This window comes from Juglans microcarpa x Juglans regia, chromosome 3D (genome assembly GCF_004785595.1).
Source record: "Juglans microcarpa x Juglans regia isolate MS1-56 chromosome 3D, Jm3101_v1.0, whole genome shotgun sequence".
Classification (NCBI taxonomy): Eukaryota; Viridiplantae; Streptophyta; class Magnoliopsida; order Fagales; family Juglandaceae; genus Juglans; species Juglans microcarpa x Juglans regia.
In genome coordinates this window covers 3723317-3745881 of record NC_054598.1, presented here as the reverse complement: position 1 = coordinate 3745881, position 22565 = coordinate 3723317, and the positions used below count along the sequence as shown (strand labels likewise).

Genomic DNA, 22565 nt, shown 5'->3' with positions numbered 1-22565 from the left:
ACCAAAATTGCAATAACATTTTCTCATTGATTTCATTTTCTTATACCTTACTTCTTCCTTTAGAACGCACTAACATTTCCTAGCAAAAGAAAAGTACTAATAAAACAAAAAAGAATAACGAAAAGGAAATATCACCTTTTAAGGTTAATCCCAAAATTGCCATGGGGTGTGCAGCCCCGAACTTCCGCTAAATCTAATTACTTTTACATCACTTTCCTCGCAAAGAGATCTCCCTATACTTATTACCTCAGCAGATAAGTTAGCCATAATTCTACATCCTCAAATCATAAATAATAAAAAGAATATTGTTCTCCAGGTAAAAACTACAAGTAGAGAGATGCTGCAAAGACGATATCCCTCTTGATCTTGGAAACAGCCTCTTCAAATTTTGATACAAGCTCAGTTTCTCCAATAGACTTTGCTGCTTGTATGAGCTGCTGAAGAACTTCCTCCAGTCTACGAATTGCCCTGATCAAGCTGCCCTCGAAAACCTGTGTAATTTCCATGATCTCATAGAACTTGGATCCTTTTGCCCAAGCATACACAGCCTCCATGATATCTGACCGAAACGAACTCACAAAGTTCTCCACATCAATTTGGACCTGAGAAAATAAAAGGTACAAACTCAGTTATTGAAACAACGTATTTGCAGACATTATAATAACATTGCCATCTCTTATGACATTTATATGGCTTAGGAATATGGTTTGACTGATGATCTCAAAGACTATCCTAATAGACTTAAATATATGGCAGGACACAAATAACATCCATTTCAAAGTCATTTGATGAAAACCATCACACGTATAGTGTCATTACAGCTCCTCTGATCACTAGATAATCTTCGTTTCTGTTGTTGCCCCACTTCCAAAGTATTTTGAGAGTGTGCTTAGCCTGTATCTAACTTGGGAACAAAGCCACAAGAATTCTTCTTGTAAGTAATTCGGTTTTCTAGTTCAATAGTTCAGTCTCAACCCAAACCCTCCCCCACCCCCAAAAACAGACTCAAAAGAGAAAAAGGAAAAGAAAACAGCGAGTGCATAATATGAGGCACTTTCATTCTCTTTGAACCCATAGTTTCTTTTAACCCAACTCTTATGTTGACTCACTCAACTCCGAATTAACATCTAAATTGAGTTCCAAATTCCATCTGCGTGATAAAATTATAATAATATTCTTCTGTAACTTAAGAGTTGAGTTCAAACTTCTAAAAAAATGAACAATACCAAGAAGAAGTTCCACCATTACCTTGCACTCAAGCTGAACTTTGGCAACCCTACGAGCTATATCTTGTAACTGTACAAAGAGCGAGTCAAGTTCTTCCCTAGGCTTTGGAGCATTTTGAAGTTTCTCCTGCCAGACAAAGCAAGAAAGGAGAGAAACCATCTCTTCCACCGTTATGTCCTTTAAAACCCCATTAAACATAAGCTCTGATAGGGTCAACTCATCCGCACTACTGATTTCACAAGCAACTCTCCCTTTCAACCCCACAACATCTTCATTTGTGACATATCTGCAATTATATCCACTCCAAGCATTTTAGTATAACATCTCATTAATAAGGCCCATGGAAAAGTAAATCTTTGGAACGTCTAAAAACCTTCCATAATTTTCTTTTTACCAAGAGTAACAAGAAAATTATCAAATATCCTGTTTGTGCAAAAGGTTCAGCCAGAACTAATAGTCTTGGGCCAAACTTCGTGATTGTCTTCTCACCATAGACAAATAATCTAACAAATTTCTTTGTTGCCAAAAGATTAAAATTAAAAAGCAAAAGAATATGATACCAAAAAATCAAAGCAAAAAGAGTTGGAAATCCTGCTATCAGAACCGAGGTCACGTCATAGAGCTTGTGCATGAAGCTACTAAAAAGGGAGAATAATGGGTGTGAGAGCAAGAAGTAAAGTGAAGTAAAGAAAAGTCTCATTACCCTAGCCTCCGAAGTGCCCGTTTTCTAGCCTTGAATTCATCTTTAAAGGCCAACACAGTGGAAGAGCGTATTGTCTTCTTAAGCAACTTGATCTTAGCAGCCAATTCTTGCTTCATGTGGAAAACTTTGAGCTTTTGTTCAATAAGGGGAGATTTAGCAATTTCATGCTTGTCAAAAAGGCTCTCTAGAGCCTCTATTCTACGAGCTGCTTTTCTGTATGAGCTGCTTTGAATCTGAAAATAACAAAGCAGGTAGTAATTGCATGATATATATATATATATATATATATATGCACACATGGGAACATGAAACTGAAGTTGGAGTAATACCTTCAGATCTTCTTCTGGATCTAGAAGAGGTACCCCTTTTTCTGCAAATCTTGAAATAACTTCAGAAACCTTCTTCAGTGTGTTTTCTCGAGTTTCCAAGGGCAATAGATCCTTTGGTATGACCATAAGAATACTACTCAAACTAATAATCTGTTCATGATATGAGAGGCTATTAATTCTTCAGTGAGTGACTAATCAGTGGAGTCAACAAAGAATTTAAGAATAAAAAAAGTAAAGATATCACAGTAGAACATAAGAGAAAAGCAAATGCTATTTTCTCTGGCAACACAAAGGCCAGTTGAATAGCGGACACAAAAGCATGAATCAATTAAAGAGCGAATCCTTTTAATCATATAGAGCAGTTCGATTATCTCTCTAAACAAAACACCCAGCTGTTCTGCATTTACCAATAGACCACCCATTCAAAAACATAGGCGAGTTAATAAACTTGAAAAGCTACTCATCTCAACGATAAACTCCAAGCTCAGATCGTGCTATTACTATTTCATAACTAAAGAACTGATATGTAACAGATTCAGAAAGCCCCAAAATAATCACAACTGCAACTTTCAATGGATAGAATAAACAAGTTTTATCGATAAAAGAAATAAATTAATCAACATGTTGGAGATTGACAACATAAAACAACAGAGAAGAATTGGGGTCTTTGCCTGGGAGATAGGAACAGAAACAACAACAGGTTCTCCAGGCTCTTTCAATGGGACAATCTTAATGGTTTTTTTCGCAATTCCATCTTTGCTCACCACACATCTTGTAAGAATATCCACTGTGTAGTCTCCATCTTCGGGCTTTCTATTTGCATCATCTGGACCACACATTAATTGTTTAATAATTCACGAGTTTGAATTAAAAGAAAGATGGCCATGTTCAGTGAGAAACCATTGACAGTTCTCACCTTCAGATACACTTTTTACTCTTTCAAAATTTATTATCACTCCCCATGTGACGGGGTCCTTGATAGAGAAAGATGGGGAAACTTCTTCAGACCTAGAGCATTCAATACACACGAGCCTTCTAGCCTGCAAGAAAGGTAAGCAGTACTTTGGAGAGAACACAATATCACGAACATCCTTCTTCAAGCTTCTGTACTGCTGTAGCAGATCGTAATAATTCTTTAAACTATCTTCTTCTTCAATTATAATTGAATTCCTCTCTTCTTCAAGATCCTTTACTTGTTTCTGCAAATACAACAAATAAGGGTACATTTTAGTCTAAAATCTCAGGGATGAAATATTGGCTGAAATCCAGACCAGGAAGACCAGTGGAGAAGCTTTGTTTAACATCAACATTGAGTTAAAAAATCAGATAATTTATATCATTTTCTTTTTATTTGTTCATCTGATAAAGGAAATGCAGGTCCTTGATTTCCACAAGATGCTCTCCCTTCTGTCGTAGGATCATCTTTTCATTCTGTACGGAGTGGTCTATGCAAGGTCTCAATCTCACATATTTTCTGTCTAAACTTTTTTGTCAAGACTTTTTTTTTTTTGTTGATAAGCAATAGAACTTTATTGATAGGCACAGCAGAAGATGAAAAAGATGCACAACAGAAGATGATTTCCACAAGTACACAGGAAGTAAACAGGAGATGCACCTATCTTGAGGATGAAAAAGATGCTAAAAACTCATGCAGGCCAAGTCCATTAAAGTCAATAGATACATTCCAGAGGAAATGGGTGTTGATAAAGAAATTCTTCTGCTCTCTGCAGTCCAACTTTTTTTTAACTGTCCACTACTATCTAAATGGCTATTTTTCCATTTTTTTCACTATTTATATGTGACTTCTTGACATCTTTATGGTCCTTAGAGTCAGATACAAAGGTGATATCCTGGGCTAGGTCTCTCATCTTTGAGTTATTCAGGTATTCGCTTGGTCTATGTAGAGGGGAAAATTTAAAAAAAAAAAAAAAAAAAGAAAAGAAAAAAGAAAGACCTTCAAACAGAATCTAGTTTTACCAATTAAATATCTATCCTCCCCCAAAAGATCAAAACAAGAATTCGAAAAACCAAAACTTAAAATATGGAAAGTTGGCTCCAAACAAGAACATTAGCCAAAGTCATTAATTTCAAGATGTGTCCTCTGCAATCGTCAACTAACCTCAAGACTTGGAATGGCACGGTCGGCTTGGAACTGATAGAATGAATTACGAAGCAAATTTTCAGGATCTCCATCTTCACAACGCATTTGATTCAAAATCATATTGTAGCTTAAATGGAAGGCACTGCAATGCATTGAAATGGAAATCAGTGAATGCAGTTCCAATATCTTTATGGTCAATTGCAACTACATAAATGAATTGAATTCTAGTTCCATGAAAAATTATTTCGTTTATACAGATGGACCTACTGCATGAAAAGTGTGGGCTCTTCTAATTCTTTAGGCTTTAGACTCCTGAGTTTCTAGTGGTTCCAAATTTGTGCTTTTCAAACACAACTACACACAAGTGCCAAAACAAAAGCAATGTTACACTACCAATTAACAAATAATAAACATGCCTAGAATTGCAAAATATGAAGGACCAATATCTAAAACCAAACCAAATAAGGAAACGGGAGAAAGCTTTATGATTTCTTGACCATTTACGTTACTTATGTCCATACATGTGTGCTTGTGTGTGTGTGTAAAATTATTTAGCTCTCCATCAGACCACAACTGCCAATTTCGGGAGGTACAGATGAGAAACTAATTCAAAATGGGAGTTTCTCAAGTATTTTCACTTCTGCCCTCTCATGCCAATAAGATTATGAAACGAATTCTACAAAATGTTCCTCCATCCAGAAGCAGCAGTAATTTATCCACAGCACTTATTTAGAACATACAATTCACCTGGAGAATACCATGCTTTACCTGTTCAAACAATCGGCATTTCCTTTGAGCATCATCTTAGCCGTAGAAGGTTCCAGTTTCTCGTCAACCATAAGGATGCATATTCCACGTTTATCGATACCTCGACGACCAGCACGGCCACTCATCTGTATATATTCTCCACTGGAAATCCATCTGAACTTATCCCCATCAAATTTACGGACATTTGTAAATACCACAGTTTTAGCAGGCATATTCAAACCTATGCTGAAGGTCTCCGAGGCAAACAAGCACTGTAGGGAAATAAATCTATTTTTAATATTGCAAATATGAATAATAATTCACATTAAAATTTGAAAACCTAAAATATTTGCCCCTGAATGGTGCAGATGAAATTAATGAGTCCAGGGGGGGGGGTAAAAATAGAGAAGAAAATATATATTTTTTATTTTATGTTAGAAGAAAACAATAAATTAGTTTATTGAAGACACCCAAAAAACCAAAGAATGAAGAAGGAAAACCAGAAACAAAAACAAGCGTCAATCAGTTTCTTCAACCATTTACTCTCCAAATAGATGGGGCAAAAAAAACACAAATAGGTAAGTTGTCATTAGTTCTTGAACAACGAAGGCATCAAGTTGGAGATAAAAGAAAAACTAGCAGAGTTTGCGAGGGCCAAAAATATATTGCATGAGCTAACCTGTTATAATATGGTTTAGAGACTACTCCCATCTCCTGATTACTTGTGGTACTACACTTTTTCCCCTGATAAGTGATTTGATAAGCTTTTATTTTATAGGCATCGGGTGTCCAGGAACAAAGTCCCGACTAATCTCAAGGGTGCATAAGCCCTTAGCAAGAAGCTTCACGCAAGTGCACCTCATGTAATTTCAAGGGGAAATTCCGTCTAATGGCCCCAAGAAATTATTTCCACCTACAGGTTCGAAACTTAGATCTGGAGGAAGTATACCACCAAGACCAAGGTCTTTACCACTTGAGCCAACCCTTAAGGGCTTATATTGATAAGTAAAACTGAATGTATACTATTTCAAGTGCATGCATTTGTTAATCGATCAAATAGAAGAAATTCTGCTCAGAACTATTCAGGTGAATAGTATAGAAATGTTAGTTACTTACTAAGTTTTTTTTTTATAGGTCACTTATTAAGTTCCGGAAGATACACGTAAACGGATTATAGTTTTTCTCTATCGTTTAAAAAATAAATAAATCTATAATATGCTTCAAACCTTGATCAATCCTTCCTGGAATAATATCTCAATAACTTCCTTCAAAATGGGAAGCAAGCCAGAATGATGCACCCCAATCCCACGTTTCAGGAGGGGTAAAATATTAGAAACCTGTGTAAAAAAAATCAAAAGCACTAATGAAGAAAAAAATATTCAAAAGCATTAAAATTGATACAAAACCACAAAAGCTACTTAAATTAACATGTAGCATTAAAACTAGATCTAAACAGAGCTACACCCATAATCATGGTCAGCATACAGTAATCAAATGCATTAGTAATGCTTAAATGTGCCATAGCAAACCACGTTTTTTTATGACATGGAACCTCACCAAGGTAGGGCTTTCTGGAGCCACTCTTGGAGACCAATTCCCGGATAGATGACCCCACCCATTAGAATCATGTATCAGGCAAATCATATTCAGGTAATCCATGAGAACTCCAAGTGGTGAATGGAACCCATGATGTTAAAATTCACAGCTCATCTCAAGCCCACTATTTGACAACTAGGCACAGCACATACTGATATCACAAAATTTTAGATCCCACCTCATATATTGACATACATAGACGCAGCACATCACATTTGCTCTAATTGGATTTTATTTGTTAAATTTATATTGCCCATTTTCTAACAAGTAGCCATCTTCATCCAAACATAATCAATGGGACAGCTCATATTATTTTTTTGCTTATTAGTTATTCCTTTACTAGACACCATTTAAGGTCTCAATGTTTGCAAGATCATCAAGATAAACCAGGACAGGATTTCTAAAACATACATATATCTTGCCTTTCGTTCATTAGGAGAAAAGAGAAAGCAAAACTGTAAAAACATGGGCTTAAAGCTATTCCATTAACTCCACTTGTTTGCGGGAGAAGCAAGGTATAAAAAAAATGTCGGTAAAAAGGAGGATATTGGGTGTGTGTGTGTGTTTGTGTGTGTGTAATTGTATCTAAGAGAGAGAGAGAGGGAGAGAGAGCATCCGGATAAAAAAACTACAATAAAATAAGTCGAGCAAGATACATTACTGAGAGGTGGGCAATTCTACCAGCATTGCACCTTTAAGGGTTTTGTGTCCAAGTTGCATCTTCAAAACCACTATATTGGCTCGGATGCACACAAACATAAACAGATGTTTGACATACACAGAATAAGAACTCACCTGAGGAAGCTTCTTATCGTCATCTGAAAGAATATCCATAGCACTCCAAAAAATAGTTTCTACATTCACTTTCTCATCATCCTCATTCAGATCCAATTTTGCCATCTAAAACGCCAAATAAGAGAACTAAAACTCTTATTCACATATTTATACTCAGATGAATTAGAGTAAAATCCACATGGATCTAGTAGCATGCACCATCATGATGAATGGTGCCCAAAACTTTTTGATCAGTGAATGGTGCGCAAAACATAGAGGACATTTTTAACCAAAAGAACAATGTTGCAATGGAAACATTGTCAAGTGATTTTTTATAGGCCATTTGTTTAAACAAAAAATTAGCAAAAGAAATGAATCATTGGAAATACAAGTATTTTTTTCTATAAGTAAGAAGATATTTTATTAATATTGAAATAAGCATAGCCCAAGTACCCAGGAAGTATACAAGAGAATACACCTAGTTAGGAACTAGAAAAGGATACAAGTAATCCATAATATATTCAAAGATCATGGCAATGTGACACTACTTCCAAGTTATTTTTCTATAAAATATACTATAAAAAAAAAAACTAAAGTAAAATGACCATGCTAACAATAATCAGTCTGGAAAAATTTGGTAAATCAGAAGCATGCTCCCTTACTCAAATAAAGCAAATTTACACCAAAATAGAAAATTACCTGCATTGCAAGAAACTCACATTCCCTTTTGCTAAAGCTGAATAGTATAACGGGATCATATTGACGCTGAATGATCATTTTCACCATCTTGAAGATGTCACTTTCTTCACCAACTCTGCCTATGGTTATACCCTTTTGCCACTTTCCATTCTCCTTTTTCTTGACACCCTCGCTAGCAGGAACAAGTGCATTTAAAGATTTCTGAAAGCTATCCTCACGGAATTTTCCCTTTTCATCCACCACCAAGTATAGACCATCACCACCAGAAGGGAAAATATAATGCTGAAGAGGTGTTGGCCTATAATCAGTATAAACAATGTGACATGGTTGTTGGTGAACCTGCATCGATTTCATCAAAAAAGTATCTATTTCCACGTCAAGATTCAAAATAAAAGATTTATAAGAAACTATTTCCACGCTCTAAATTCAAATATTAGATTATAGATGAAGTCAAATTTTTTTTATAAGTCTAATCAAGAAAATATTTTTTTAATTTTATTAATATTAGTAGGCATAGTCAAGTACTCCGGATGTATACAAGAGAGAACACCTAGCTAGGAAGAAGAAATAGATATAATGAAATCATGAATGTAACGCCCATTAAAATCTAAAGCTATTGCCCAGAAAAAAGTGAGCTGAAAAAGAATTTTTCTCCCTTAGGAACGCACAGTCTCCCTGTTCCACACGCGATAGACAATTACTAGGCCATGCTGCACCCCAAGGGTGGCCATTTTAGGCACAAGTGAGGTTTCAAGCTCTTGACCCATACTATGCGAGATGTTTATCGAGGCTTGGCTTGCCACTTGAAAATCCTAATTGAGAGAGTTGTTTTGCCCCTCGTTTTCCTCTTTGCCATCTTTCATGGAATACATTTACTTACTGTTTGCACACCATGTACATTTAACATGTACCTGAATTAGTTATAAAAACTTCTCAAAATGAGCAAAAGGGATCCATGTAGACAAAATGAGTTTGAAAAAAGGATTTGACCGGTTTCTACAAGGATTATTTTTGGTAATCATATCAGCATGATCAAAGGCACAATTGTCATTGGGTCACCCCCCAGCACACCAAAACAACAAGCTAAACCCTATGATAATCATATATGACTTTATACTATGTACTCTAGCTTATACTCAAATTGTTCTGCCTGTTCTCTGGCAATGGATTTCCAGAAAGGATCTTCATCACTAGTTATATTGTGCACGTGTATTCAATATAGCAGAATGATCCCGAAAGTACTGAGAGGTGTTATTAATCATGTTATACATGCAAATGTTGTTCAGAGTGTTAATAAGCATATTCTTTTTTTTAATATAAGTAAGAAGTAAATTTTATTCATACGAATGAAATAGGCATAGCCCATGTACACAGGAAGTATACAGAAGAAACACCTAAATACATTCTAGATTAAGGAAAGAAAGTCATGGACATTGTTTCCATCAAGTACAAAAGCTGAGAACCAAAGCATTAAAGTGCACATAAAAAAATTCTGGAGCTATGCCTATTTCAATCAATCAACTTTGATGAGAAGACAACCATATTCAATTAAGAGAAAATCACCTTTGCAACCCAATCAGCAAATTCCTTTGCATTAGGCACAGTTGCTGAGAGGAATACAAATCGAGAGTTCTTCGGAGCCATAACAATGCTCTCTTCCCAAACTACCCCTCTTTCACGGTCACGCATGTAATGTACCTCATCAAAAATAATCCAAGCAACCTCCCGTGTAATTTCGGATCCTTTGTACTGCATACTACGCCATATTTCTGTTGTCATTACCTGAAATTGAATTGCAACTTAGAGTTATAAAAATAGAACTCTTGATGCTCAAAAAGAACAACAACAGTGGACATCATCCAAAAGACCTACCAAGCAAGAAGCATTGGGTTCAATCGTCACATCACCGGTCATCAAACCCACATCTGAAAACTCTTCTTTAAACTCCCTATATTTTTGGTTGCTGAGTGCCTTGATTGGTGAAGTGTATATTACCCGTTGCTTATTCCGCAATGACATAGCAATAGCATACAATGCTACAACAGTTTTTCCAGCAGAAGTATGGGCTGACACCTGAAAATGCATGCAAATATGAAGTTGATTGGCAAAAAATACAGAAAGAACAATCTGCTAGGAAGTCATGCTGCAAGGAACCCTTAGTGCTATGAGTGGAGAAATTTGCTTAAATAATCAAAATCATTGTTCTATCTTTTCCATCAAACTCCATTTCTAAATTACAACTCCGGCAAAAAATTTGACAAATCTGTAACTGCTGAGATCATATGAGCTTCAAACTAATTCCAACTTACTAGTCACCTTTAAATCAGGACATCATTAGTAGTTAATTCAATTGTTGGTGTGGTGAATTCCAAAAATTTTGGCATGATCTTTGGTGTGGGGAATTGACTCTCAAGAATGCTTTTCCTTCCCTATTTAGAATGGCAAGAGACAAAGATGCCACTGTTGCTGATTCTGTATCTTTTTCCAATAATATTCTCCAATGGAATGTGAGATTTTTTAGAGATGTTCATGATTGGGAAGTGCTGATTATTACTGATTTTTTCAGTAGACTGTATAACATTAAAATGGTGCACCTCTATCACAGGCGAGGCCGACGGGCCCCGGCATCCTTGCTGTGGGCCGTCCGGCATCAGTCCTTGCCGGCGAACTAGCTCTTCGATTTTCTTCTTTGTCGGAGGTGTCAAATTGTCGCCATGCACTTCAACACCGCCACAAACCTGAACGACAGACCCAGGCAACTCTGTTGTGGGGCCTCTGACGTCGGTTGTTCTCCAGCGACTGGGAGTTCTCTGCTGCTCTTCCGTAACCTCCTACGGCGAATTGCGACCTGAGCCTTTGCATTAGCCATCGTTATAGCCTGTTTAAACGGACTCCGGCGACCACATTGTGGGCCTTCAACCTTGGTCATCCTCTGGCGACTCTGTTTTCTCTGTTAACTCAGGTTAGGGGCATCTGTTTTCCCAGCCTCCTTCATGCACTGCTTTTTCTCGACAAAATGAAGACATGCAGCTTGGGATGCCCCTGCATTTGAAGTTGAAGGTTTAATATTAGTGTGGGAGCTGGTGCGCTTTCAGGTGGAATCGAAGGCTTTTGAGCTTCTGCCAGAAACATGAAGGTCATTCTTAAAATTGTGGAGAGGAGTAGAAGGGTTTAGAGATTTGTAGTGATGGGACGTAGTGGTATAGAATGGCTGATGGCTACGGTGTAAGCAGTATTACAGACGGGGCGAAATTTGGATTTCACAAAACACTTGCGCGAAGTAAACAAAACATTCATGACTCAACGATGCTCCAACGAGCATGGTAGGTTTCTAACGGCACCGAATATGGTGGAGGAGGCCGGCAGAGTGTTGTAGTCATTCCTGAAGAGTATGAAGGTCTGTGGGAGAAATTTGCTGCAGAATTATGCAGAGCTGCGGATGTGCTTTTTGCTGATGGATCAAAGAAGGAAAACCAAAAGAAGAATGAGAACATCAACTTGGAGGTGAATCACAAGTACATCCACGGTGGCAAGGCAATCATATGCGGCAGCTCTGAAGACGGGTCATGCTTTGAGGGTTCCTAGTGAGGGGATTGGTGAAAGTGGTTTGCAGATCACGCCTCAGAACCAACTTGTCACGATGCATAATTCTTTAAAGGAGATGAAAACTCAACTTGTCGAATTGAAGGCAACGATAACTTTTTTGTCCTAAAAAATAGACCTACTTTCAGCTGGAGGCAACAAGGTTGTAAGAAACAAGACTAAGATAGGCCCAAATCCTTTAAACTTAGATAAAGGAAAACAGAAAATCAGATTCAGCTCTGTTCCTATAACCAGATCCAGAAGAGAATGGCGGGTCAAAAGGAAGTCTAGGTTATTTGAAGTGGGTTCTACGTCGGGTATCGGTGTAGAGACATCCATAATGGAATGTCATTCGCCTCAATTGACTTCTGTACTCGAAAAAACTATGGCTCCCTCGTCGGAATTGAAGGAAAATTGTGTCATACCATTGGTGAAGGGACCCGCTAAAGTTGCACATAAAGGTTCACTAGAGGTGAAGGGATTTGATGTCATACCATTGGAGAGAACCAATGGAGTTGCTGAGGAGGTACAGGATTTGAATATGAATTTGGCGTTGGTGCCTTGTGTAAAGAAATGCCTAGAGTCGGGAGTGCAGCTGGATACTGGGTCTGAGGATAATGTCGCTCCCCAAGTCTCTCTTCCTCCACTATCGGATTGGATTCTGCTTAAAGTTAACGAGATTGAACAGTTCGTGAGAATTTCGCATGGAGGATGTGAAAACCAATTTAAAAAACTAATCACTACGATTGAGGCAAGCCACGGGCTTAAAACCAAATCAATTTTCAAGAAAAGCAAGGAGTTACAGTTCCTTTCTTGGGCAATCAACTACGACGCTAAGTGTGGTAGCTCAATTAGAGGAAAGTCTAAAAGGAGGGCATTGTGAAGACGGAAAACAAGAGAGTTGGGGTGGAGTTTTTGGATAGAGTTTTAGTTCTACGGGAGGCAAGGAGTTGGGATCGGGCTTGGTGTATTTTGGGTTTTTTTTTTTATAGTGTATTTTTGGTTGTTTTTCACGGGCTATTGGATTATTAGGAATTTTCTATTATGAACAGTTCTCTTGTAATAATTGAGTGTACTTAATTACTCTTTTATAGATATATATATATATATATATAATATTTTTATTTATAAAAAAAAAAATTTGAGCAGGCATATGTAGGTAAGTAAAAATATTGTACCATGACGGACTCCCCGCTCTCGAGGCATTTGATGGCTTCAGACTGGAAAGGGTCCAGAGTGAATTCAAAGACTTTTGCAGGCGGTTCCGCTGAAGAGGAGGGAGTTCGAGCAGGAGGAACATAGCCTTCCGGAAACGACACGTCGTGTAAACAGGCGACAGGTTCTCCATCGTCGGCCACCACTAACTCGTTTTCTCTCTGCTGTCGTTTCTGCGGAAGCAGAGGCTCCGCTTGTATATCGTCTGCCAACTTTCGCTTGGAAGATCCCATTAGAGCTTCCATGAACAGCGAAAGCTCAAGAAGTGCTTCGAAAACCCTAGAGAGATGGAGGCTTATAAGAACAAGAGAACTTCAGAAACAGAAACAAGTTGGTAGAATCAAGGCAAGACTAAGAAAGTCCGAAATTTTCTTGCGGAGAGAGAGAGATTGTCGGTTGCTAAGGCGGCGGTGAGCGGGAGTCGGGACAGACAGCGAGAAGAAGGTGCCGTTAACCAATTGCTGCTACTAACGCACAACTTCGCGTTCCCCACTCCTTGAGACGCGCCCTCTCTTTCTATTGTCATATAAACGTTTTCCTGGGCAACTTGGGATAATATTGTAAAATTTAAAATTCGAAGGCCACATTGAGAATTATTAGGAAATTGGGGGTATATATTATAAAATACAGAATTTGAAGGACCATAAAGGATGCCTTGTCTCTCCCGTGGGTCTCTGACTCTCTATCCTTCTTATTAAGGTCTGTGTAGCAACTCCACCCCCCCCCCCCCCCGGGCGCTTGTCGAGATTCTCTGATTCCCGTCTGAATGCCCGAATACTGATGGATATGTCTTTGCTCGGCGCTGGGTTTCAGCACACCAACTTCCGCTACTTACCCGTGCCCTTTCCTATAATTCCTTCTGTATCCCTTTCCACCACCTCCCCCACTACCGCGAGATCAGCCAAGAGGAATTCCCAACCCAAAACAGCGGCTGCAACGGCAACGACAACGACAACTCTCCGTGAAGAACCACCTAATAGCGTTAAAAATAAAAATGGAAATGGCTCGGTTACTGGGGTTCATAAGAGGCGCCACTCCAAGTCCTACTTAGAAAGGCAATCTGCCACTCTTGAAGTTCAGCAGGCATCCGACTTGGGCCCGGCTATTGCAAGGTGATCTACCCGTTCACTCATAGCTTTTTTTATATGAGTGTTTGCCATGTCAAATTGTTTACTTTGTTGCTTAGTTTAGTCAATTTTTTATGAGTGATGATGTATCATCTGGGTTTTTAATTAACGGAAGAAATTTTTGTTTTTACATGCAAGTCATGGATTTTCATTACACTGTTTATATATTTGACATTTCTGTTGCGTTTGTTGCATGGCACTTGGATTATGAATTGTTTCTCGAGTGCAAGCTTGGTGATTGTTGGAAGTGAAGTCAAGTTGGTTCTTTTTTTTATTATTATTATATGTTAGTCGATTCGTTGTTTTAAATGTTTTATCTGTAGAGGGCGTTCACAATAGGGTGGTTTTCTCGTTCACATTTCAAGTAGACGCTTCAAAGTCCACAAACTTATCTGAAGCGCAAGAATAGAAATGCTTACCTCTAACTTTAGGGGGTTCGGTGTTCGAATTCTTTGAAACTTTTATACACTAATTCTTCTTTCTTCAGGAAAAAAATAAAATAAAAACTGATGTGGTCATTGTGGTGATCTTAACTTCATTGCTCAAATCTTAGAATAACTTCTTTTTTTTCTGGAGGAAACATCTGTCTAGCATTTGCGCTTGGACTTATGTAATATATATTAATGCAGATTAGGAGGGATTTTGAAGGTGCAAGACATGAATGCCATTTTACGACATTTTGGAAAGCTAAACAGATGTCAGGATCTTTCCCAGGTAACTGGAAAACTGTTGTTTGTTTCGGAAAGCTAACAATTGATATTTTTAATTGTTTAGCCTCCCTGTTTTATTTGTGGAGTTGGCTTTATATGTAATAAGTAATACGTTCCATGAATGTCTCTTTGATGTATGTTATTCAGTTTTGTTTTATTCTATGGCAAGTGTGTGCGTGTTGTTTCTTTTAAACAATCACCTTTTTTATCAAATGTAATTAACCTTTCAAATATATATATTTATATATATATATATATTTTTTTTATCTGTTGTTTGGAATGATTTCTCATAAGTCTGATGCCTCTTAGAACTCATCTTTTTTTCAAAGAGATTGTGCTTGAAAATTTCTCTCTCTATATTCTCTCTGTATATGGTTCTCTCCTCCCCCCCCCCCCCCCCCCCGGTTTCCCATCCTTTTTGAATGATGAGTCTAATTAACTATGTTGTTTAATTTCTTTTCCAATAAATTTTCATAATTTGTATTTCACTGTTGAAATTATTGCAGCTCTTTGAATGGATGCAACAAAGTGGCAAGATCAACGCTTCATCTTATAGCACTTATATGAAGTTTATGGGGAAGAGCCTAAATCCTGTAGAGGCAATAGAGATATACAATGGCATTCAAGATGAATCAGCGAAAAACAATGTCTTTATATGTAATTCTGTTCTTAGTTGTCTGATCAGGAATGGAAAGTTTGATAGAAGCATAAAACTGTTTCACCAAATGAGGCGAGATGGATTAACACCAGATGCTGTTACATATAGCACGGTAGGCCATTTCAATTTATATACGTAATATCAATTTATCACTTGTTTGCACGCTTTTGTCAATCGGAATATGCAGAAAAAACAAACAAATGGTTCATTTATGCTAAAGAACTTATGATGCAAGTTAGTATTATCACCACAAACTTATGATAATGATCCATATATGGCCATGCTCGCAACAGCTAGATTGTTGAGTTCATGCCGGTCATCTCATTGAGGTTTTGAAGTGGAATGCGTAAAAAGTGACAGTTTCGGAGAAATCAAAGATGTTATATTCTATTTATCCTGTACTACTTATAATTTCAAGATTCACTCATCGAATTTCATCACTGGCATCCTTAGCTGCTTTCAGGTTGCATCAAAGTCAAAGATGGTTATTCTAAGGCATTAGAGCTGGTTCAGGAGCTTCTGCGTAATGGGCTGCACATGGACAGTGTAATTTATGGGACACTTCTAGCTGTTTGTGCTTCAAATAATAAATGGGAAGAAGCAGAAAGCTATTTTAACCAGATGAAAGATGAAGGTCACTCACCGAACAAATTTCATTACAGTTCCTTGCTCAATGCTTACTCAATAAATGGAAACTATCAAAAGGCCGATGAGCTGGTTCAAGATATGAAATCTGCAGGGTTAGTGCCAAATAAGGTTTGTTTTCATGCTTACTTTGCCAGTAGAGATGGTTATATGATACCAGTGTTGTCCTTTACTTAATGTACAAGGCCTTGGAATCGACGTGCTTTGAGATGGTTTGGAATTGGTAGCCAGATGATTTGGATGGGCCTAATTTTTTATTCATTCACTGAAACACTAACTTACATCCCATATAGTTTTTTTTTTTTTTTTTCTTTTGGAGTCAGGTAGTTGTCAATACTTTGGCTACAGTGTCTCATCAAGTTCATACTGAAAATGCTTGCAGGTAGTTTTGACAACTTTATTAAAGGTATATGTTAGAGGAGGCTTGTTTGAAAAATCAAGAGAACTATTAGCTGAGCTGGAAACCATGGGCTATGCTGAAGAAGAGGTACACTATCTGTTACAGTTATGTGTAATAAAAGATTGTAACCATGTGACATGACTCTTTTTGGAGTAATATGCTTCATTACTGGATGTTGCTACCTGAAATCCTTATTTATCAAAAACTTCTGATTTCTTGCATCTTCTTAATTTTATATTCTTGTAAATATTGTTAGTGAAGACTTATTTTAGTTCCTCATATAATCTTAATATGTTTTCCCTGTGAAATGGTATTGATCTATGGCCTTTGTTACAACTTCTCATGCGCCTGTGCTTGTCATCCAGAGACCCTTGGACTGGGGACTTGCATACATACATATACGTGCATGTGTGTTAACTGTCCTTTACTTTATCCCACATGTATCTATTTGTCAATGCTCCACCAAATTTAGCCTTCTAAATATTTCTTCATAATGATTTGACCATGTAGCTTACTTGTTGGAACCTCTTTTTATAATCAGTTCCATGTTCTGATTTGCTTAAGTTTTCTGTTCTCTCATAAACAGATAATACTTTATCTATTGTTCATGAAGTACTGCTGATCATATTTGTCTTGCAGTTTCATGTATTGTTTTGCTTAAGTTTTCTGTTCTCTCACTTGGATTTGGGAGAAATCCAAGGATCATGAATTACCGCTGACATTAGTCGTCTTTCTTATATTATTTTGTATTGAACTTCTATGGCTCATAACGTGAATGTATTTGTAGATGCCCTACTGTTTAGTGATGGATGGCCTTGCTAAGGCTGGGTGTATAGATGAAGCTAAATCACTCTTTCACGAAATAAAGGAAAAATCCATCAGATCTGGTATGTTTTCTGTTAGAGATTGAGGATTAAGGCGACCATCTCTTAACCATTAAAATATGTATTTTATTATCTGTGCTTCATTCTTTGGCTTTCTCTGCATAATAATAATAATAAGAAGAAGAAGAAGAAAAAAAAAGTTATCGGCTTTGCAAAATGGTTTGATGAGCTCAAGATTCACTTTCTGGAATTATGATCTGTGAGCTGTTGTTAATCCTGAAGGACATTTTGTGGTGATCCTTGCTGGAAAATCTTTTCCTTTTATATTTGCTTGAGCAACTAAGTTGAAATCTAGTTTGCAAGACTTTTTCGTTTGTATTGCTACTCAAGGGAAACAATTGATAAGATATACTGGAAATCTTCCTGGCTAATTGGATTATATTGCTTGTCAGCATTGGCGTTGTGCATGAGCCCTCATTCTTAAATCTGATGAAAGTGACCCAATTTGAACACAACATGTAGGCTTTTAAGGTTAATAGCGTTGGATTTTGGGATTTCTTGAAGAATTCTTGTATGCCATGCATGGGTTAACTATTCTGTCTTTTTTGCTTGATCTGTATAAATTATGTTCCAACTGCAGATGGCTATTCCCATAGTATCATGATTTCAGCATTTTGCCGGGGTGGGCTTTTGGAAGAAGCAAAGCAGTTGGCTAGGGATTTTGAAGCCACCTATGACAGATATGACTTAGTAATGTTGAATACAATGCTCTGTGCTTACTGTAGAGCAGGTGAAATGGAAAGCGTAATGCAAATGCTAAGGAAAATGGATGGATTAGCAATCAGTCCAGATTATAAAACTTTTCATATCCTTATCAAATATTTCTGTAAGGAGAAGCTGTATCTGCTTGCTTACAGGACAATGGAGGACATGCACAATAGAGGTTACCAACCAGAGGAGGTACGACCTTGTTGAATTTGTAACTTCCACATGAGAATTCTAGAGCAAAACTGTTTTACTTTGTTGCCTCTCTCTCTCTCTCTCTCTCTCTCTCTCTCTCGGAGTTATGTTAAAATAATTATACAACCCCGAGTTCTTACAGATTGTTTTTCCCTGCCTTTGTATATTATCCTAGTCCAGGTAACATATGGTTCAATTAACTGCAGTTACTTGTAACTACAAATGTTCATTTCCATTTTTTTATTTTGCAGGAACTTTGTTCCACTTTAATGTTTCTTCTTGGAAAGAAAAAAGCACATTCAGAAGCTTTTTCTGTGTACAATATGTTGAGATATAGTAAGAGAACGATGTGCAAGGCCCTTCATGAGAAGATTCTGCACATTCTAATAGCTGGAAGGCTACTCAAAGAGGCCTATGTAGTAGTGAAGGTATACAATTTTGGTTTAAGAATTCTTGTATTTATCTTTACCTATCAAACTAGTGATTTTTTTTGTAAAACATTCTCTGCTCAGGACAATGCAGGGTTGATCTCTAAGCCTGCAATAAAGAAGTTCTCTATTGCATTTTTTAATTCCGGAAACATCAACTTGATAAATGATGTTATAAAGGCGATCCATGGTTCTGGCTATAAGATTGATCAGGTAAAAAGTTACGGGAGTAAATAAATTGTTCTGAAAAGCTTAAATATTTTTGTTTGTTGCTACCGGCATTCATCCTTAATGCCAAGATGAGACATGGGACATATATGTTAGTGTCTACCACACCATGAGTAGGATGCAACTAAAATATTGTGAACAGCAAGGGCATCTTAATATGATAATTCAAAGCCATTATTTGAAATAAATCTAGGAATTTTTTTATTTGTTTGTTTTAAAACCCAAGCTATACCGCGATGTCAAGTGTTAGAAATTCATCAAAGTACCCTGACTGCTAAACTCGTCATATCTTAGGTGAGTCCCATATGTGATTAGATTACCGGGCCATGTAAAGAGAATGAGGTGGAGATCCTAATAGTAAGGTGTAGTTATCTTGGAATTTTTTATTTTAATGAAGAAACTTACTCCTTACTTCAGAAACACTGCAAAACATGCTTTACTTATGAGCCTTTGGGTGCTGAAGTGAAAAAGAAGATAGATGTGGAAGGCGAGGATCAAAGGTCCTATAGATACATACTTTGCAAGGCCGTACTTGGGGAATCCATCTTACAATGGATTTCATTCAATGGATACAGTGCATTATATACATCCTCTTCCTTTGACTTTTGACTTTTTGAATTTCAGACTAGCTCACCATGCTGCAATTTCTCCCTCAGGGGTTATTTCAGATGGTCATATCACGTTATATTGCCCAACCTGAAAAGAAGGAATTGCTTCTACAACTGTTACAATGGATGCCATGTCAAGGTTATGTTGTTGATTCGTCTACAAGAAACCTTATCCTCAAGAATTCACACATATTTGGTCGCCAACTAATTGCTGAAATGTTGTCCAAGCAGCATATGGTATCAAAAGCATCGATATCTCATTAAATGAAGGATAAAATTGCAGAGTTCAAGGTAAATTTAAATGCCGTGCAACCTTTTGTGAGATAGCTGCCGATTTGATGCCGTTACCTCACTATGCATGACACACTTAATCATGGCATATATGTCACACTTTTGAATCAGCGGCATAGCAAATCCCCAAATATTGTTGCTAGGTGTGATGTACAGCCACAAGATTAAATGATATTGATTACGACCCTGATGTATACAACCATATTTCAATTGACAGTTCTGATTATTGTATGAAGAGAACTTATATGTTTAACGACTGCAAGATTTCTCATGGCTACTAAAGCTTTGACCATTGATTGGACCTTATGGACTGGAATTTGTTCAGTTGCCCATGCATGACTTTTTGAGATGCTGTCAACCTACTAAAACCTCTAGATAAGGTAAGGGAATGGACCTTTGCACGGCTGTTGACCTGTATGGAACAGCAGCGCTAAACAAAATGTATAGGCCATAAACAGATTGGATATGTTCAATGCACTGAATAAGTTAAATGAATCAACTTTGGTAGTCTTAAAGATTCAGTGGTGGCGGCTGGGACCACTTGTTATCGTGTCACTGACTTGCCGGAATTTCCATTGAGGCTTGTTTGAGCTAATTCACGAATTGGATTTTGTATTAAACCAAGAAAGGCATAGCGAAATCATAGGCAATATGGTAAGTTTTCTCCAATGTATCATGTGCTCATAGTTCCCAATTTTCATCGTTACAAAGGTTAGGAAACAAGTAGCGCATTCAACTATGTTTCACTTGTAGGAGTTGTAATTTAGCTTGATAAATGAGAATAAATGGAATTCCCCTAGAACTTGCTTCAGTCTGTTTGGAAGAGTGTTTACCTGTCAATATGAGGAATGGTAAATGGAAATTGTGGTGGATCTACAGTAAAATATCTGAATCTCCTTGAAGGATTTGATATCGGGCCCTCTATCACCATTCTTCCCAAATGCTAGATTAAATACTAATTTCACTGTCCATAATATATGAGAATCAGGATACATGGAAGAAGAGATATGCTATGATGGTTAATGGTCAAACACTTCAGGGATCTCAACAGGATACAAATGGATTCTGTCCGACCATGCATTTCTTATAACTTCGGGATCAAGATCTGAAATGCATTTCCAAACTGCACTATTACACTTGAAGCCACTTCCGAATGCAATTTGCCAAACTCGGTCTCCCTTCTTCACCCTTCCTTTTGCCTCCAGATAGCAGAGCTCATACCAGACCGAAGAAGACGAAGTGTTGCCGAACCTATATAATGTCATTCTTGATGCTTCTCCTTCTTCCCTGCTCAACCCGAGATTATCCTGTATGGCATCAATGACAGCTTTTCCACCTGCATGTATACAGAAATGCTCAAAAGCCCTTTTGAAATTTGGAACATAAATTCCCTTCCGGCCTGCTGAAGGCCATATTTTCTGCCTGATCACAGACCACCCATACTGCAGCTGCTCGGAGTACGGCAGGACACGAGGGCCTAACTCGGATATGTTTATCCTCAGAGCATTGGCTGCAACATGTAGAAGCGCCCGTGATAAAGACACCCCGACATGACCATCTTTGTCAGGTTGTTGGAACACAGACTGGTATGCTTGGTCGTTGGACCCTAAGTGGGTTCGGACAAGGTTCTGGAGTCTGTACTTGGCCTTTGGCTTGTCTTGCTCCCTGTTGGAAAGCAAAATAGCCGCTCCTCCCATTCGAAACAAAACGTTGGCAATAAGCATGGACTTGACGTTACCTCTGTAACCATTGGGAGTTGCCGCTTCCATGCTGAGAACCAAAGCTACCGAGTTTTTGTGAACTTTCATAAGATCTTTAACCAGACTTATTGATAGCATTCCAGCACTGCAGCCCATTCCACTGAGGCTAACAGCCTTTATATCGCTCCTGAATCCGAACTTGTTTACGATCATAGACGTGATGGACGGTGTTGGGCAGAAGAGACTGCAGTTGGAAACGAGAATGTCGATACTTTGGGGATTTACGTTGTTATTAGAAAGAAGGTCCTTGACGATTGTGAACAGAACCTCCTCAGTTTCATGACGAGCTTTGTTATAAGAAGGATCAGGTGGGAGCTCATGCAATGCAAGAGGCGCGCTGGCCTCAACTCCAATGCCTGATCTTTCAAGTACTTTCACCTGGAAATCGATACCGTCTGTGTCAAAAAAATCGCTTCTTTCAAGCTGTTCAATGAAATGGGCATGTGGAGCTCGCAAACAATCGGGAGGCAAATAACAACAAAAGTCAACCAGATAGACAGAATGGGACCATGATTTTCTGATAGTGAAACAGATTACAAGTGCAATGAATAAAGCAGTTGCTGCTAAGAAATGGATGATGGAGATTGGAGATTCTCTAATTATAGAAAGCTTTGACAATGAAAAAAATCTAAGCAATCCGGTATCCATTGTCAGATTCTTGATCATTTGATCGTTAGGAATTTATTTTTTATGCTTTAATTTGGTTAATATACAGTTAGGCAATAAGCGATGAAAGAACTCTCTCTCTCTCTCTCTCTCTCTCTCTCTCCCATGCAAATTGAGTGGACGAATAGGAACAGACACCTTTTTTATGTTCAGATCACGACTTAAATACGTTTATTTGATCACACATGCAGTTCGCATGTACAAACCGCATTGTAAAGCACCAAAAGCCTGAACTTTAATTAGCAATTTCCGTCAAACAAGCAATTACCTTTATCAAAATTGACGCC

The 22565-nt window shown here is 37.7% G+C and overlaps 3 protein-coding genes across 4 annotated transcripts; 1 reads left to right on the top strand and 2 right to left on the bottom strand.

Moving 5' to 3' along the window:
* Positions 1-115: 115 nt before the first annotated feature.
* On the bottom strand, positions 116-13453 carry LOC121254797 (DExH-box ATP-dependent RNA helicase DExH9). Its single transcript, XM_041154950.1, has 14 exons — positions 12937-13453; positions 10049-10249; positions 9740-9958; positions 8177-8515; positions 7499-7603; positions 6334-6444; positions 5129-5379; positions 4379-4502; positions 3176-3458; positions 2931-3085; positions 2260-2409; positions 1931-2163; positions 1249-1513; positions 116-602 (listed from the first exon to the last, which is right to left on the bottom strand). Exons 1-14 carry the CDS (start codon positions 13216-13218, stop codon positions 324-326), a joined length of 2997 nt encoding a protein of 998 aa, XP_041010884.1. The 5' UTR covers positions 13219-13453; the 3' UTR covers positions 116-323.
* Positions 13454-13599: 146 nt separating this feature from the next.
* LOC121254799 (pentatricopeptide repeat-containing protein At1g10910, chloroplastic) lies at positions 13600-20127 on the top strand. Of its 2 annotated transcripts, XM_041154955.1 has the most exons (10): positions 13600-14085; positions 14730-14814; positions 15317-15580; positions 15922-16224; positions 16496-16600; positions 17301-17400; positions 17978-18297; positions 18549-18725; positions 18810-18938; positions 19610-20127. In XM_041154955.1, exons 1-10 carry the CDS (start codon positions 13754-13756, stop codon positions 19823-19825), a joined length of 2031 nt encoding a protein of 676 aa, XP_041010889.1. In that variant the 5' UTR covers positions 13600-13753; the 3' UTR covers positions 19826-20127. The 2 variants fall into 2 exon arrangements, with proteins under 2 accessions (XP_041010889.1, XP_041010888.1); XM_041154954.1 differs by having other exon boundaries at positions 18549-18938.
* Positions 20128-20740: 613 nt separating this feature from the next.
* LOC121254800 (3-ketoacyl-CoA synthase 7) lies at positions 20741-22307 on the bottom strand. Its single transcript, XM_041154956.1, has one exon. It carries the CDS (start codon positions 22276-22278, stop codon positions 20872-20874), a length of 1407 nt encoding a protein of 468 aa, XP_041010890.1. The 5' UTR covers positions 22279-22307; the 3' UTR covers positions 20741-20871.
* Between the last annotated feature and the right edge of the window lie 258 nt (positions 22308-22565).

Bases quoted from the DNA above. Each gene is read 5' to 3' on its own strand.
- LOC121254797 (XM_041154950.1), bottom strand. From the start codon at position 13,218: ATGGAAGCTCTAATGGGATCTTCCAAGCGAAAGTTGGCAGACGATATA. The intron at 10,250-12,936 runs GTACAATATTTT...ATGCATTTTCAG, and splicing joins AGAGCGGGGAGTCCGTCATG to GTGTCAGCCCATACTTCTGC. The intron at 4,503-5,128 runs GTAAAGCATGGT...AATGCATTGCAG, and splicing joins AATGCCGATTGTTTGAACAG to TGCCTTCCATTTAAGCTACA.
- LOC121254799 (XM_041154954.1), top strand. From the start codon at position 13,754: ATGGATATGTCTTTGCTCGGCGCTGGGTTTCAGCACACCAACTTCCGC. The intron at 17,401-17,977 runs GTATGTTTTCTG...TTCCAACTGCAG, and splicing joins GGAAAAATCCATCAGATCTG to ATGGCTATTCCCATAGTATC. The intron at 18,298-18,548 runs GTACGACCTTGT...TTTATTTTGCAG, and splicing joins GAGGTTACCAACCAGAGGAG to GAACTTTGTTCCACTTTAAT.
- LOC121254800 (XM_041154956.1), bottom strand. From the start codon at position 22,278: ATGATCAAGAATCTGACAATGGATACCGGATTGCTTAGATTTTTTTCA.